The 16,347-nt window shown below is 42.5% G+C and overlaps 1 protein-coding gene across 2 annotated transcripts in view; it reads right to left on the reverse strand.

The window, feature by feature from the left end:
• Positions 1-2,423: 2,423 nt before the first annotated feature.
• Positions 2,424-16,347, reverse strand: part of LOC114435004 (amino-terminal enhancer of split-like) — a 30,176-nt gene continuing 16,252 nt past the window's right edge. Inside the window, exons 3-7 of one of the 2 annotated variants that reach the window (XM_028404499.1) lie at positions 13,568-13,631; positions 10,147-10,191; positions 4,604-4,666; positions 3,810-3,884; positions 2,424-2,912 (exon numbers count right to left, since the gene is read on the reverse strand). In XM_028404499.1, coding sequence (XP_028260300.1) covers positions 2,688-2,912; positions 3,810-3,884; positions 4,604-4,666; positions 10,147-10,191; positions 13,568-13,631 — 472 coding nt within the window. In that variant the 3' untranslated portion in view covers positions 2,424-2,687. Of the gene's footprint in view, positions 2,916-3,809; positions 3,885-4,603; positions 4,667-10,146; positions 10,192-13,567; positions 13,632-16,347 lie in introns of both variants that reach the window. The other variant, XM_028404498.1, reaches the window with a different exon arrangement.

Consider the following 16,347-nt stretch of genomic DNA (forward strand, 5'->3'; position numbering starts at 1 on the left):
TAAAAGAGGTCAAAGGTCAATGTACTGCAGTTTCCCCCCTGGTGTCACATCAGTTTTGTAACAACAGCACAAGAATAATCCAGGACAGACAAGAGAAGATGCAGCCATATACACATATAAAGCTTTCTATGTATAACTGTATACAGAGGCCAGCGCCTCCAACTACTGAAACAAATACATAGAATTTTATTTGTTTGTTTGTAACGTCAGTTTTATGATTCTCCTTCTAGCTCATATTGATTAATATTTAAAGAAAACAAGTGCATTGATCACAGAAAGTTCGGATCAAACATCCATCTTTTACAAAAAACTGTCTCCACTAGAAAGAAATCAATCTCAGTCCCCCCACAGACATGCATTGATATGTGTGTGTGTGTGTGTGTGTGTCTTCACGCTCTGCATTTCACTACGACAAGTACAGTATGTAACTAGATACATACGGTTTGAGGCTAGATGGGAGGACGACGTGCTGCGAGCTTAATTCACAAGCAGATTAGCATGTTAGCTTCAGGTGTAGTTACAACAGCATTTTATCTGGTTCATCAACTGGATCTGTACAACTGTTTATACACACCGATGTATTTGTATTCACATACATACACAACAATGGGCATCAGTGATGGAGTCATACAGCCACTGCTGTCAGCTGTTTATCATCTGCGGGAGGTTTTAATTGTGAAGGTTCCTCATGTATTTTTATGTGTAAAACGTGAACCCTCCATTTTATGAGCATATGTCATAAGGTGACTTTCACAGTAAAATGTGCTTTATCATCATGCCAGAGACCAAATAAATGAGAGTGTTGCTACACTAAGGGAAGCAAAGGAAATATAAAAACTAACTTTACACACAGACTGTCTTCAGATCAAACAATCACACAAACATGCTGATCAGTGTTTGTGGTCTTACACTGCTAAGGTTAGATGTCTGATTATCGCTGGAGTCAGATATATGTAAAAAAAAAAAAAATCCTGGAATTGTAAACTGTATCTGTTAAACTGCATCCCAGTTAATGTGGCTGTAACCTGCAAAAGGATCCAAGGTACCCAAACAAACACGGACATCTCACTATGAAGGTTGAGAAACCCTCAAATATTAACATGTGAGAAGCCATTTTGCTCAAAAATTACAGAGAAATGAGTCATGTGAAAAGATTTCAGGCAGCAAACCTCATTCTGTGTTTGGTCTTGGAGTTTTCCCAGTGTTAGTTCTAGACTGATATGTGACAAACCTGTATGTGCACGGTGAACCATCATCTGTACATTATTTAAATCTACAGGGAGCTTGTGTGTTCTTGGTTTTTATAGGAGAGAGAGCAGCTCTGTAAAACACCGAAGTGTGAAACAGAGCCTTTATAGACCAAAACAGACTGTTTATGAAGACCTGGACCACAACAGTGACTGGAACTGACCGCATGCAGACATTAATGTCACCATTCTAGTGTCTGTATATTAAGTTTGTACACTCAAAAAAGGATAAATAAGCCATTTGCCTTGTGTGACACACAGCCTGTAATCATCGCCCTGTCCTTTCTTCTGCTTAAGCCTGAACCCGGTGCGGAGGATTCTTCAAAGACACACGCTGCCCTCTGCTGTCAAACACACAACATGCACACACTTTCCTCTATGTTGGCTCTAATATTAGTGCACATTAAAGATGAGAAAAGGTGGGAGGGAGGGTGTAGGGTGTTGCACATTGTGCTACGTCAGCTCAGTTTAACGAGGCCTTTCAGTTAAGGTGCCGGGTGGATTTATCCAATTCCCCCCTCCAGAGGGCTGTGGTTCAGTCAGGGGGTTTGCTATCTAGTCTGACAGCTCTCAGTGAGAAGATTGCTCTAAGAAGGTGCTTTTACTTTCTCTGTATAGATTTAGGATTACACACAAAATCTGGAGATGTCTTCTTATTACAATGATCCTGCTCTAGAGGCAGAGTATTTTGGACAAGATGTGAGTGAAGCTTTAGGGGCATTGTCAACTTAAAAATTCATCTAATCTGAAACAATTCACTGTTTAAAGTCAGTCCACTTCTAGCCTGCATGCAATCTGAAATGCCATGAAATATCAACACTGCTGATCTGCTGCGAGATCTTCATCTTGAGAGATTTAAGTGTGAAGGAATCCTGCGTTATGTCTGACAAGTGTTACAGCTTGCCAAAGAATCCCTGTGTTTAACAGTTCGTCTGTTTCAACACCTACAGAACGGTGCATTCAGTCTCAAAGATCAGTCCTGCCCAACAAGGACGTGCGCAGAACAGAGGCGAGAGGCTGGGGGAGAGTGGGAGGAGGAGAGAAAAAACTGAAACTAAACAGGGATAAGAAGTGAGAGACAGAGCAACAGGAAGGCAGGAAGGAAGTAACAGAAATAGAAAGATTAAAAAAAAACTGGAAAATCACATATCACTTAAAAATGAGACAGAGGAGGAGGAGCAAGATACAAACAAGACCGTCTCATGAAAAGAAAAAAGCGGCTATAGAAGTGTGGTAAATATGAGATCAGGTGGCAGGTGCCAAAGTGCTCCCAATAAAGGGACTATTAGTGGTCTGAAGCTGGAGCTGTGGTGATGGGACTGAAGCCCATGTTAGGTAAGGTCAACAAGAGGGAAACCAGGAGAGAGGCTGAAGACCAAGGAGGCTAGGATCTGGGGATTCAGGTCTCTGGATATAGTCAGAGCTGAATAGGGACGCCGTCTAATCAGACTTGTCTCCGTCCTCCTCACGGTGGCTGTCGACGCCATCACGTGATGCTTTCTCCTCCTTGGCCAGCAGGGCTTGGGAGGCCAGCAGGGATGAGAGGGAGAAGAGACCAGAAGAGGTGGTGACAGCAGGGAGGGTCGGCTGGCTCAGGCCCAGCGGCAGGGGGGTCATGGGTAGGGCCAGGCCCTGGAGCTGAGACAGCTGGTGAGCCTGAAGCTGCTGCTGCATGGAAGACAACCAGACACAACTTAGTCACAGCAGGACAGATATGGCACACAAATCACTGCAAAACAGTGTAACACACAGACGCAGTATAAATCTGCAAGCTATGTTTAATATATAACCCCCGAGGCATGGTGCTAATAGTTTAGGAACAATAGGATTGATGGAACACACATATCATAGCTAAAACACACGCTCAGCTGCAGATGGAAAGTCTGCTGCACACATAACTTATTTATAATGTTCAATATATATAACCACAAGAAAACAAGGGGGAGACTTAGCACAGTCTTACAAAGGAAGGAAGGACTGGTCTGAAACAAACAACATACATTTTATTTTATTCAAGAGAATTAATTAATCCAAGTGTTTGAACTTTCATCACTCTCTATATATTTCATGTTCACTATGATTCACATGAATCTCTGTAGTGAGGAAACTGGCCCCGGCCCTTAACGCAGGGTAACCTGTGCACCCCGGCATCCTCTGTATCTCAAGCAGCAGACACAAAGATAAAAGCAGCGCATCTCTGTGAATCATGCATCATGGTGATTGAGGGGCTAGGCTAGCTAAGACCAGACTCATAGCAACATGATGGAGCGGCTAGGCTAGGCTATACTTAACTTCTGGTGAAATGATGGAGTAGCTCAGCTAGCTAGCAGAGGGCGGAGTTTGATAAAGAGTAGCGGGCTAATGTGGCTGAAACAAAGGATTGGGGTTAGCTGGCTAAAGCACAGTCTTTTAACTGGCACCAAAGTTATTTTCCCCTCAAACAACAAACCCATAAAAAGGTGTCATTTAAGTAAAAAATAGAATTGATCATACAGATCAATATGTGCACTTTTCTAGCCATCATCAGACCCTTGGGCAGGGCTGGGGGCTGGAACATCATACCCTTATGATGGAGTTCATCTCTGGAGGGGTGACCTGCTTGGCCCTCTCTATGGCCGCCAGGACCTGCTGCTGGTGCTGAAGACGAGATGGTGGGTGAGGGAGGAAGGGGGGGGGCGAGAGGAGGAAAGTGAGAAAGACAATAAAAGCAGGACAGAAACAAGAGGGTGGAGAGTTTGGGGGGGAGAGAGGTGGAGAGGTTAGATCAATATCAATAGTCCCAGCAGAGACCCTACAACCCTCTCTGGTGATGCACCCCCCCCCCTCCCTCTCTGGCCATTTAGCCATTCATCTGGTCATACACACACACACACACACATATATGCACACACACACAAACACACAAAACCTTTGTGCGACAGTGGTGAATGGATGGTTGGCTGGTGTGTCGTAATGGGTGGAGGTCAACCCCCTGGTGGGCAGATAAGAGCATGGCTTATCTGAATCACACAACCATTTATTACACTGACACACACAGCACACACAAACAGACACATGTATAGAGGAAATGAGAAGCGGGATGGAAAAGAGGGAGGGAGGAAGGAGGGGGAGGGGGGCAGGCTGAATATGGCAGTGGCAAATCAAGGTGGGGGCAGGGTGAAAGTGAGGTGGAAAGGAAGACAGGAAGTGAGTGATGAAGAATGATGGAAAGAGGGAAGAGGGATGCCGAGCACAGGGTCACAGAGGTGGAGAGGTAATGAGGCGGGAATGAGGGTGATCTCATTCCAGGATGTAAAGAATAGTTCTGAGGGTCAGAGGGTTAGTGAGGTTTTTGTATTTCGTGTGTGTGCGCTTACCTCCTGAGACAGGTAGGGGAGGACTTGTGCACAAATCCCATTCAGTCTCTTCACTATCTCAGCCTGTAGAAGGAAAATGAATAAGATGACGGATAATGTTGCTATTGTTCTTTGTTTTGGTTACAGTCAACAAATCCTATGAAAATCAACGTGTCACCTGATCACTCAATATTTGTGTCTTCCCTAATGTGTCTGTATCATCCCTTAATAACTTTAACCTTTAAGAATGAACCATAAATGCATAATTTTTGTTCTAAAGCCTAAAAAAAAAACAACGACGAGTAAACAGTGCGGGTCTCTGCAGGTGACCACACAATTTGGTAGTGAGCAGTAAGTGTGTGTGATTCACAAAAAATACAGTGCAAAGGTTCATTACAATGACGCACTGTCATCCAGTGCAGCAGTGTTACTAGTGTCTTACTTACACCAACACACACACGCACACACAGTCTGCTCTGTCACCACACAGAAACCAATGTGAATCCAAGTTCTGCCTGGCTGTCATCAGTGCATGTAAACAGGTGGTTTCACTTAAGGTGCATAATTAGACCTCTTCTCTGTACTATGTGGATGTGTGCAAGCAGTGACTGAATGACAGCCTGTCTAACTATGTAACTCCCCCCACACCCTTTTCCACAGGTGGCAGTTTGAGCATGCGACAGTAGGACAAGCTCAGGTGCTAGATGCAGAAAACCAGTACAAAGTTAAACACAGTAATGTCAACATACTAGTTCTTAAGTATTAAAACAAGGTTGTGACTGATACAGTATTATATACTGGATATTGTTTTATTCTGGACAAAAAAAAAACTATATTATCCCACTAACACCTGTTTTTTTTTTTTTACTTCAGCAGAAAAGGGTGCCACTGGCATTGACTCACTCATGGGTAAAATGACTCTGCGGGAGTCAGGTACTTCAGATCGGAATTGGCAGTAATGTAACAGTGTTGAAATGGTCATTTTAGCATTCTTTGTTGACTGTTAAAAAAATAATAGCAAAACACAGTAATAATAATATTAATACTAATAATGCATTGGTCTTATATTGCGCTTTTCTGCTCTGTTGGGCAGGCACTCAAAGCGCTTACATTGAGATGCATTATTCTTTCACACCACATTCACACAGTGGCAGTGGTAAGCTACAGATGTAGCCACAGCTCCCCTGGGGGAGACTGACGGAGACGTGGCTGCCAAGGTGCGCCTACGGCCTTTCCGACCACCGCCGATTCAAAAGTAAAGTGCCTTGCCCAAGGACACACAACAATGACTAGGGAGGAGCTGGGGTTCCGGTTATTGGACAACCCTGCTCTACCACTGAGCCACTGCTGGCCACGTAGAGTCATTGACCTGCATTCATGATGTCAGATGGGACATAAATAATAAACAACATAAAAGACACAAACAAACATTTGTGGACTAACTTTGGAGTTAAAATTGTATAAATTAAGTGGCCGTATATATTCATATTCCTTCTTAGAAGAAGTTGGCATCTTGGACCTTGAGAAATGGTCCCTACCACACACAGTGTCCCTACACTACGTGTTTTGTTGACTATCAAAAATACAATATTTCAAGGAAATCTGCAATAGTGATTTTTATGATGATACAGGAAAACAAAATACTGAACATGATTCTAGCAGATTACCGTTGCAGCTTCCAGACTGCATTTTTTTGTTGACCATGAAAAACAGACTATCACCACTCATCCTTTAAACCCTCATTAAATGTAGATTGTCATTCAGCGATTCCAACCACCATCTCATCAGTATGGGAAACGTCTGCTATGACCTTCCCAAACTGGGGCAGCTATATCTCACCTCACACACATACATCAGACATATCAGAATCCCTTTATTCACTTCATTAATTAAGTTGCTAGTACTTAATACTCTTCTCAAAAATCTTGGACGCAATTACAGAGACACACACAAAAAGTAACAATTACCGGTGCAAGCACACAAACACACACACACACACTGTTCTCTTTCACGCCATGAACATTCTCTATCTTTCTCACATGCGGGTCTATTATCACATTTGGTTGGTAATCATCCAATCCGTCTGAGATATGCAAAGCAGCAGTAATTGTGTTAGAGTCTAATTCGTGGCGCGATGAGGAGAGAGGGGCCCTCCTAACAGTCATTAGGCATGCAGAGCACAGTTTCCCATCAAGCGCTTCACTCCTATCCGCTCATCATTACACGTACAATCTCCCTGACATCTCTAAAATGTCTCTCTAAAATGTCTCTGCGGGACTCACGCCATGCTAACTATGACTGTTCCTCTTTTTCAGTGCCCTTTATTCCGTCTGTCGTTTTTTTTCCCCGACCCAGCTTCTGTCTCTCCTTTTATCAGTGCTCTCTATCATCTTCTCCTCTGAATGCTGCTTTCTCTCTTGTGTCCTCACTTTACATTTTATTCTGCTTCTTTTTAGCAGTTCTCGAGTGCAATTGGAGCACTTATTCTCTAACAAAAAAAACCTACATACAATCCGAAATGGAGGCTGGACTAAAACATTAAGTATTTACTATAGACTGAATGTATGGATATATATTTTGATTTCAATTACTATAATCTATTGCATTTTTAAATTGTATCAACTCTGAGGAAGCAAGATGATTTAAAATGTGTTGCAAGGAAGTGTGAAAGACAGCCTAAACAAACGTGACATTGCACAGACTTCCTCAGTGTCCTGGTTTTGTCACTGCGTGAGTTGCAGAATTGCTTCCTGACAGAATACACTGACTTAGATTTATTTTTCTCAAAGATCTAAATCACAAAGTAGCAGCCAGCTCTGCCCTTCTGAGTTTCCACAGCTGAATCTGAATCACAAATCTGACCATCAGGGGAGGGGAATTTAATCGAGTTCTTTATAATGCAAAAAACCTGTCAGAGTACAGCCCTAACTTTTGTGAAATAACATTTACTGCTTTCTGACATTTTTTGCCATAGTTTGCCTCTTTTTTTCTTCTTTACTTTTTTAGTGTTGAAGCATTCAAAGACAATGGGTTTTCAATTGTTGACATTTTGCTACTGGGGACTACTCTCCCAGTAGTAACACATTCTATGCTCTAAAACAGCAGACTGAATGGTGCTGTACTTACTTCAACACTACATTAGGTAGTGGAAGCAACTCCAACTTAATCGCATATCAGAAAAAAGTGTCAGTAATAACAGCTCCACATGTACTCCACCACTTTTCCAGTATTTAGATTAAACCCAGAGTTCAGTGGAATCAGGAGCCACCAAAACAGTGACAACCCTGAGTTTCAGCATGTCTCAATAGACATCAATTATAAATCAATCACTAAACAAGAGTTACTTTAGGGGCACATGTCCCTAAACATGTGTTTGGTATGGCTTTTTTTGTTCATATTGTTCAATATGAACATGCTTTTTATAGCGAATGTGTCAAAGCGTCTACACGGTATAATTACAAAATGCACACAAGAGCACAGCTTCAGAAAAGGTCCCCACTAAACATACAAAGAGAACAGAACAACAGACTACAGACTAACAAAAGACCCAGCAACAGCATCATTCATTCCCAACATGTTTAATCCACAACTCCACCTCACTTCTCTCCTCACCGAGAGAGAGCAAGAGAGAGAGAGAGAGAGAGAGAGAGAGAGAGGGTGCGGATAGAGTGGAGAGGCATTTTTTGAATTGAGTAGGACAGAGTGATCAAGAGGGAGCAATTGAATGTGTAAGAGTGCAAGAGAGAAAGAAAGAGAGGGAAATGGAGACAGAGGTGGAGAGAGGAGGAGGGGGAGGAGCGGAGGAGGAGCAGCAGGAGAGAGGGGAGCTCTGCACAATAAGCCTAGACATGAATGCTCCTCGACACTCGTTTCCACACATCCCCTTCAATTTCAACTCTCTAATGGAACTAGCGACTTTCCGCACCCACTCACGTTGTGCACAAAGAAAGCATGCACACATACAGTCTCATATACCCACACACACAGAATAACAGGAGAACAAAAATAACGCTCATGAACATGTGTCAGTAAGACACACAAAGGAGAAAATACGGCCATATACACTGATTGAGGAGGCTAAGTACACACACACACACACACACAATAAAGCTTGTGCTGACAGGCTCAACCCACACACTGACATTTAAAAAAAGATGCATACAGCAAATACTAAATGACATGAGTAAATGTATATACACACAAAGAAAGGACACAAACACACACCACCACTTGTGCCTGTGAATTCATCCCTGTGTGATAAAACAAAAAAGATGTGATAAACTTCACACAGTGTGTGCGTGTGTGTGGGGATGATGCATCATGGTGCCCTTCTTCTGCCTCTAACCTCAGAGTTTGTGTGGGTGCATATATGTGAGTCTTTAAATCATGGAAGCTTCGACTTCTCTGTGCGTGTGTCCATTTGTCAAAGCACACACACTCCTCTTTCCAATATGGTTGTCAGAGCACGCCGTCAATCATAAGACAGGTTGCCCGTCTGTGTGCATGTGCGTGTGCGGACGGGCAGCGCCAGACAAGGTCACTGATAAGGGCTGGCCCTTTGGAGGCCCATCGCTCTCTCCCTCCTACAGACTGAGCATAAATTACTCCTCCAGCTTCAGCCACACAAACTGATATATGAACATCAGCCTCTCACCCCTCCCTGCCTTCTTTTTATTTCTGTTTCCTAACACCTTCCTGGCTCTAACTGCATCGTCTTCACTGAATCTGTACTATTAAGAAGGGAGAGGACTAATCAATCAATAAACAATAAACCACAATAAAAGGCAATAATGTTACTCCTCAGAAATGTCATTTACAGGCTGAAATCAGACAACAATTCAAAGGTCTCTGACGAGATACTTTAGTGATTTTTGTGGTAGCAGGTGCACAGGAGTTGTGTCTGCATGAAGACAGCAGCAAGATATAAGGTGGTTTCTTCTGTTTTTTTCCCTCCCCTTGGAGGTTTTGAGAGGAAAATCGAATTTTAATTTGAATTCAAACTGGCACCTTCAAGGTTTTAATGGCTGTGACAAAGGCGACAAGACGACTACAATACAATAAACTTGTCCTTGAAACTTTGTCCAATCAATGAGGATAAAATGAAGCCGTCTTCACTGCTGATGTGAGGCAAAAAGAAACAACTCTGTTTTCTAGATTAATGACAGATGATGACTTTATGACAAAGAGACCGTTTCCTGACACAACTGCAGACAGGTCAGCATGTTTTTGGGCATAGAAATGTGGAAAATGTAATTTTTATATATAATTTGTTTTATAGAATCTCTGCACTAGCGCACAAAAGGATACAGACAAAAGTCCTGTTTGCAGTAACTGCTACATCAACACCTCTAACGCACAGATGGTGGATTGAAGTGTTTATTTTTCTTCCCTAGCTTCATAAACACGCTGCCCCTCAGTTTCAGAGTCCATCCTGCCCGGCAAGCAGAAAAGGCGTCCCCCTGTGTTCAATTTTCTTTGCACAAGCAATGTCCTATGGCCATACAACAGTTTAAAATACTATGTGATAGGAATAGAAGAGCGATGCTTCAACAGTGTAGACGTACCTGTTTGTGCATCTCAATATTGAGCCCGTAGGACATCTCATAGTACTGAAATGAGACAGAGAAAAAAACAAGCTATAACAACACAGGTATCAAACTGTTCCAAAAATCTTCTGCACAGGACATCAATTTATTACCCTGACTAACTGTGTGACAAATCATGTTCGAAGTTAATGTGCATTTAGATTACACTCTAAAGGGAAATGGTATTTTTTCAATCTTTAGCTTGTTTTCCAAAAGCTTCTTAAGCTAGAATGACCATACATCATACAAGCTGTGTACAGATGCAGAAAGTGAAACACACGCAAACAAGTTTTATACATGTTGTTTGTAAAGTGAAATATTTTTCATGTATTTTACATTACATTCTATTTATTTAAAAGGCTTTTTATAGCAGTGCTTGCTACAAACTGTAAATGTGGGGAACAATAATGAAGTTAAAATACAGAAAATCAAATCAAAGAATCAAAAGAAACAAAGCTGTCCTTCAACACGCTCTACCTTCTAATAATCACACATGTTTGACATATTAATGCCTCTCAAGATCCCGGATTTGGATTCAACAAACGTATTCTCTTTGACAAACACGCACACACACACAAAGTAAAGAGGAGGCACCTTTCTGCAAACAGATACTGAGACAGAAAAGAGAGAGGCAAGAAAGAGCCTCTGTTGTGTGTGTGTGTATTCAGTGTTAATGAGAGGGCCACCTTCTAGGCGTCAACCCTGTTAATCACCCACTCTGTCTGCAGGGGGACTGGCTCTGTCACTGGAAAACAAACAACACACAGATCTCTCTCTCTCTCTCACACACACACACACACACACATTTATGTCACTCGTTTGCTCTCATGCGCGCGCACACACACACTGTTGCTTTCTGTTCAACCTCACACTAACAGTATCTTGTATGTGAACGCACGTGCATGTGCGCAGTATTTTTCTCTGTAGCTGTGTGCCCACGCGGAAGCTCCCTAAAGTAATTACGGCGCTGGGGAAATGGAGGTGCTGCCGCTGGCTGGGGGAGTGGGGCAACCTGATATGCTATTAGAGGAGGAGGGGGGGAGGTCATTGTGGGGATACAAGACTGGGCCTGCCACTGATGGAGTGGAAGTGCGATTGAACGTGGGCGCGTGTATGTGCATGCTGTGTGTGTGCATGTGCATGGCTGGTTGTGTGTGCATTTAAGACAGAGTGAAGGTGTATATGGTTTCAGCAATATTGCTTTCATAGTTCAATTTTATGGCAACATTTTGAGGTAAGCTGGGAGATGGAAATAAATGAAGATAATTCACACGTTTGTCTGTCCTTAAACAGTTTAATTAAAACCTAATTTGAAGGTCTTTATGGTTACTACCTGATCTATACAGATCCAAGTTTTACACAGTCATCCAGGTCCAGGTCGGATCCTGTCATATTATTGCAAGTTTTGGGTCTGTTTATGCGTAGTAATAGAGTGCATCTAAAAAGGTCAACAAAAATGGCAGCTCATCAGCACTGCACACATTAGTAGCAGAGCCAGCAATTCTGTACCAAGCCGATGTCAGACCTGTATTAATTGGTGAGATGTCACTGTGACAGTATGTGGACTTTTAACTGTAGACACTGACACTGTTGTGTCCCTGGCTGTGCATGTGACATTAACTAAAGACATGTTACGAGGGGTTTTCATAGCTCTGACAATCTCTGTCCTCCATTACACAAGAGACTGTGCGATTGTCTTGCTTTCTTTTTTCCCTGCATTACACAACAGTGTTTGGTGCCTTTTATGTGTATAATCTAGTGCAAAACATTTAAACAGACAAACCGAGATAAACGTCCTTACATCAGACTTTTGATTGCTGTTTGCATATATGCAGCTTTATCTGGTTTCTTTCAGTGCTTTGATTTGGTACCACAAAGGAGTCAAGGGGAGGGACAGCATTGTTTTTAGAAAGAAAATAGACAAATGTGTCTAATAGTGCTAGAAAAAACAGCTGCAAGCTGTATTTCACTTCATATACTGTTAACAATAAAACCTTCCATATTCCTTTGATTGCTTGTGTTGATAACATCAAGGCTCGAGGCTATGAAACCTTCCTGATTATCAACGAAATCAGGCAGACTTAGGTCATTAGGGAGGCTGGGTTTCTGAAAACCATGGAAAAGTCCACTATTATCTGTAATCTGCACAATTAACAATAACCTCCACATGTGCATAGTGCAAAATACAGTAAATATGACTTCATGGATTTTTTTATTAGCTTTTGCATGATTGCATTTTTGTGTTGAAAAATGTGTGTAATATATACAGCTGCTGTAAGGCTGACAGTGCCTGACTGAAACTGTGTGTACTCATGCCTGCCTGAAAGACACACACAAGAAGTATGTGTGTGGAGGAGAGAGGTGGAGAGAGCAGTGCGGCGGCGCAGATTAGATGAGATTAAAGCCAGTCAGAGGATCAATTAGAGGCAAAACATCAGACGGCTACACGGCTACGGCCAGCAACAATGAGATTAGTCCCGAGGTGGAGCAGAGAGCAGGCATGTGTGTGCGGGTTTGATGTGTGTATATGTGTATGTGTGAAGAGAGGCAGAGGCAGAGGGAGAAGGGGGAAACCAAGGAAACGAATGGGGGTTGGGAAAGAGCAGTCGCACATACAGTAACTCCAGAAACAAAAAGGAAGTGAACAATGGAGGAATAATTCCAGATCTGTTTCAACTATGGCCTTACATTTAAGGCACTGTGATGCCATTGAACTAACCACGATAGATTTAGCCTTTTCTGAACAGATGTCTGCATCAGGAGGATGCGATTCTTTGTTTGTGCAAAAACTCTTATACATACCATCTGGACTAGAACATTTGTCAAAAGAAAATAGAAAATCTTAGCATTAAAGTCAGGTTCACAATAAGAAATTTATGGTCAGACATCCCAGTGTCATAATAATTTCAAAAAACAAAGATTGACAAACACATGTGAATGAACACTTCTTAGTATCCGATACCTCTTTCTCTGTCCATTCTGAAATGGTTCTGATGAGTGAACATTAAAACAGCCAGATGACAGATCAACCTTTGATCAGGGTTGATCATTTTTTGAAGGGGTCATCAATTCAAAATCAACATTACACCCGCCCCTATTATTTTTGCTGAATGTTTGTTACTGCATGATCTCAGCATTTATCTCAGTGAGTACTGTGTTTGTGAGTGCATAGAACAGACTGCCAAACCTTTAAAACTGTGGGCCAAGATGTTATAAACCAGAATCATCCTTTTAAGAACAGCCATTAAAACAACATGAGGGAGGGAGGCACAGTGAAAAAAGGCTAACAAAAAAGGGTGTGAAAACTAAAGACCACCGAACATAATCTGTAAAAAAAGAACAATAGTAACAAAAGTAGCTGAGGACATTTTGTCAGACACACACACACAGCTTGACTCACCATGATATAATGACGCTGCATTTCTGACTTCTCGCTGGCCAACTTGTCACACTCGAGCTTCAAACTGGAGAGAGAGAGAGAGAGAGAGAAAGAGAGCCAAAGGAAGGAAGCACAGAGTCAGAACTTGTTATTCAGCTCGACAGTCTTCCTTCTAAAGTGCTGACACCAGGTGACTTCTGCCTCCTTCATCATCATTACCTCCAGTTTCACCAGCGGCTCTGTCATCACTTTCATCATCACTCCAACCTCCACCTTCATCATCATCAGCACCACCTCCGTTCTCATTATTTGTGCCACCATGATCATCTATATCATTATCGCCTCCTCCTCCACCTTTATCATCATCATTACCACCATCATCATCCTCACTTCTACTAGCTGCCTCTTCGACAGGAAGAGGTCAAAGTTGTTCTGAACTCCAGAGGCGAGCCCCAAAATGGCTGCTTTCTAAATCTGAGAAGAGACAGCCAAGTAAAAAGTCTAAAAATAGTGTTATCGTGTTGCCTGTGACCCAGTGGCTGTGACAGCCATTAGCTGTAATCATGTCAGCACTGATGTCACGCGAGGCGACAGGACAAAGGAGGATGTGTCAACAAGTCAACCTCATTGTCAAATAAAAATGGCAGAGGTAAAAAAAAAAGAAGAAGCCCTTTTTGATTTTGATTGAAGCAGCCAGTTTCAACGTGCCAGTCTCAGAAGGCATGATCTGATGTGAGGACTGAGCACGACTCATAAAAATAGGCACAGACACACGGTGAGTGGGTTCAGATTCAGGATAAATCTGTAACCTGTTTGATGGTGTGTGTACATTTATGCTGGGATGTTCTTCTCAGCTGTCTGCAGGAATGACAGCTCGATTATAGCGAGCGCTGGCTGACTCTTCATCGCTGTCTTAACTGGCAGACTGAACACAGTGTTACACCCAGCCAATAATGTGAGCTTACTCATACGCAGTGTCGTGCTTCTTCTATAATTATTGCAGCAGCTGCAGTGCTGGAAGATTCAGTTTTTGGTTGAGTGTTCATCTTTGCTCTAACTTTAAGATTCAGTAATATTGAACATTATGGATATTTAAACAGCAGTTCCACAGTGAGCCCAGCTTGGGCCTATGTTCACTTTATCTATTTTATCTCACCACAGAACAACTGGAGACATGATTCACTATTTTAAGGTAGGAAACATCATTGAGTTCGCCTGTCAATCAATTCTTACAAGAGCGGAAAACAAAGAATCAAGAACCAATGAATCAAGAATCAAGAAGAATTCCTCAAAGTGAAGACAAGGAGTTTAACGTGGCTCATCTGCAGTAAGAGAAGGACCATCTTGTCACCTAATTTATAAACTACAACATAAAAACGCTGCACAAAGCACTCTGAAATATAATATCTTTGTTTTGTGTAACACGTAAACATCCCTCATGTCTCATCGAGTCTTTTGTAGTGCTCCCAACCACAGTCACTACACAGAACCTCTACCCAAATGCAAATAAAGTTAACAGCTTCATAGCAGCATTCCAGTTTGTTCTGACGCATGCACTGTGATCAATTACCATCACAGATGTCCTAGGAGAGGCTCTTACTACCTCAGAGACTGACCTAACTATGACCACATGTGCAATTATTCTGTTTTGAAATTATCCTCAATCATGGTAAATTAAAATTAAAAATGAGATTTTAAATCATGCTGAGCCTAATACACAAGGTGCTTTTAAAAAAAACACTTGGATGTAACCAATATAATGACTGGCTGCTAAAACACTCCCCCATGTCATATTGTTGCATACAAAAAATCTAATGTGCATACAGCGTGTAAAGGAAAAGTGAACCACTGAAAGGAGATTACCCACAGGTAGTCTCAGCCCCTAGTAGAAGATGTGAAACTGGCTAGCACTTGTTGCAGTGTGGATAAAGCTCAAATACATCACTGAGGTGTGTAGTGTCCTGGTGTAGACACACGTCTGTAAACTACATAGGTTAGAAGGCACATGGAGGATGGGGTGTATTCTATTGATGGGAGCTGATGGGCAATTTTATGCTGTTGCCTGTTCCTATGTACATAACAGCAGCCTCCACTTATCCAAAACACCCCCCCCCCCTTCCCACCTACTCAAAACCCTTCCTGCTATCCCTGTGTACATGCGTAGGCTATGTGGTGGGTTGCCATGACAACAGGCGTCCCCACTGCCATCCTACCTGGGATTGGCTCTGTGCCTGAAATGATTGGTGCTCAGCAGCCCCCGGGCCTGCACCGCTGTTCTCAAACGACACTTTGATGGAGTTTTATTGCCGATTCTTCCGTCTCTAAATCGCTCCTGCTGTCATCTTTATTTTGATTTATGTATTCCCTGATCTATTTATGCATGTGAGCGAGGGGAGGGGGAGAAGAGGTGGGGGAATGAGGGTGGCGTAGAGGGGTGCGTAAAGGAAGACAACGACAGCTACAATACTTGGTACTATACCCTGGGGAATGCCTGCAGTACATTTGCCTTTTAAAGTCTTCAGCAACAGACAAGCGCAGCGCATCAGTAGATTGCTACAAAGCCTTGTCTGTGTCTCCCCAAGCCCCCCACCACATCCCAGCCTCCCTCCTGAGTCAATAGGAACGGTATGCATGTTCTGTATGCTCAGACAAAAAAGGTATTCTTTCAACGGCGCCCTGACTCTCTGAAGGGGGTTAAATGGTGCTGCTCACCGTTGTGGGAATTACAAAAACCAAAGACAAGGAAGAAGACACAGGGGGTGTTATTGCAGCATCAGAATCCTCTGCAAACAAGAGCGAAC

Source organism: Parambassis ranga, chromosome 4, assembly GCF_900634625.1.
Source record: "Parambassis ranga chromosome 4, fParRan2.1, whole genome shotgun sequence".
In the NCBI taxonomy this organism is placed as follows: domain Eukaryota; kingdom Metazoa; phylum Chordata; class Actinopteri; family Ambassidae; genus Parambassis; species Parambassis ranga.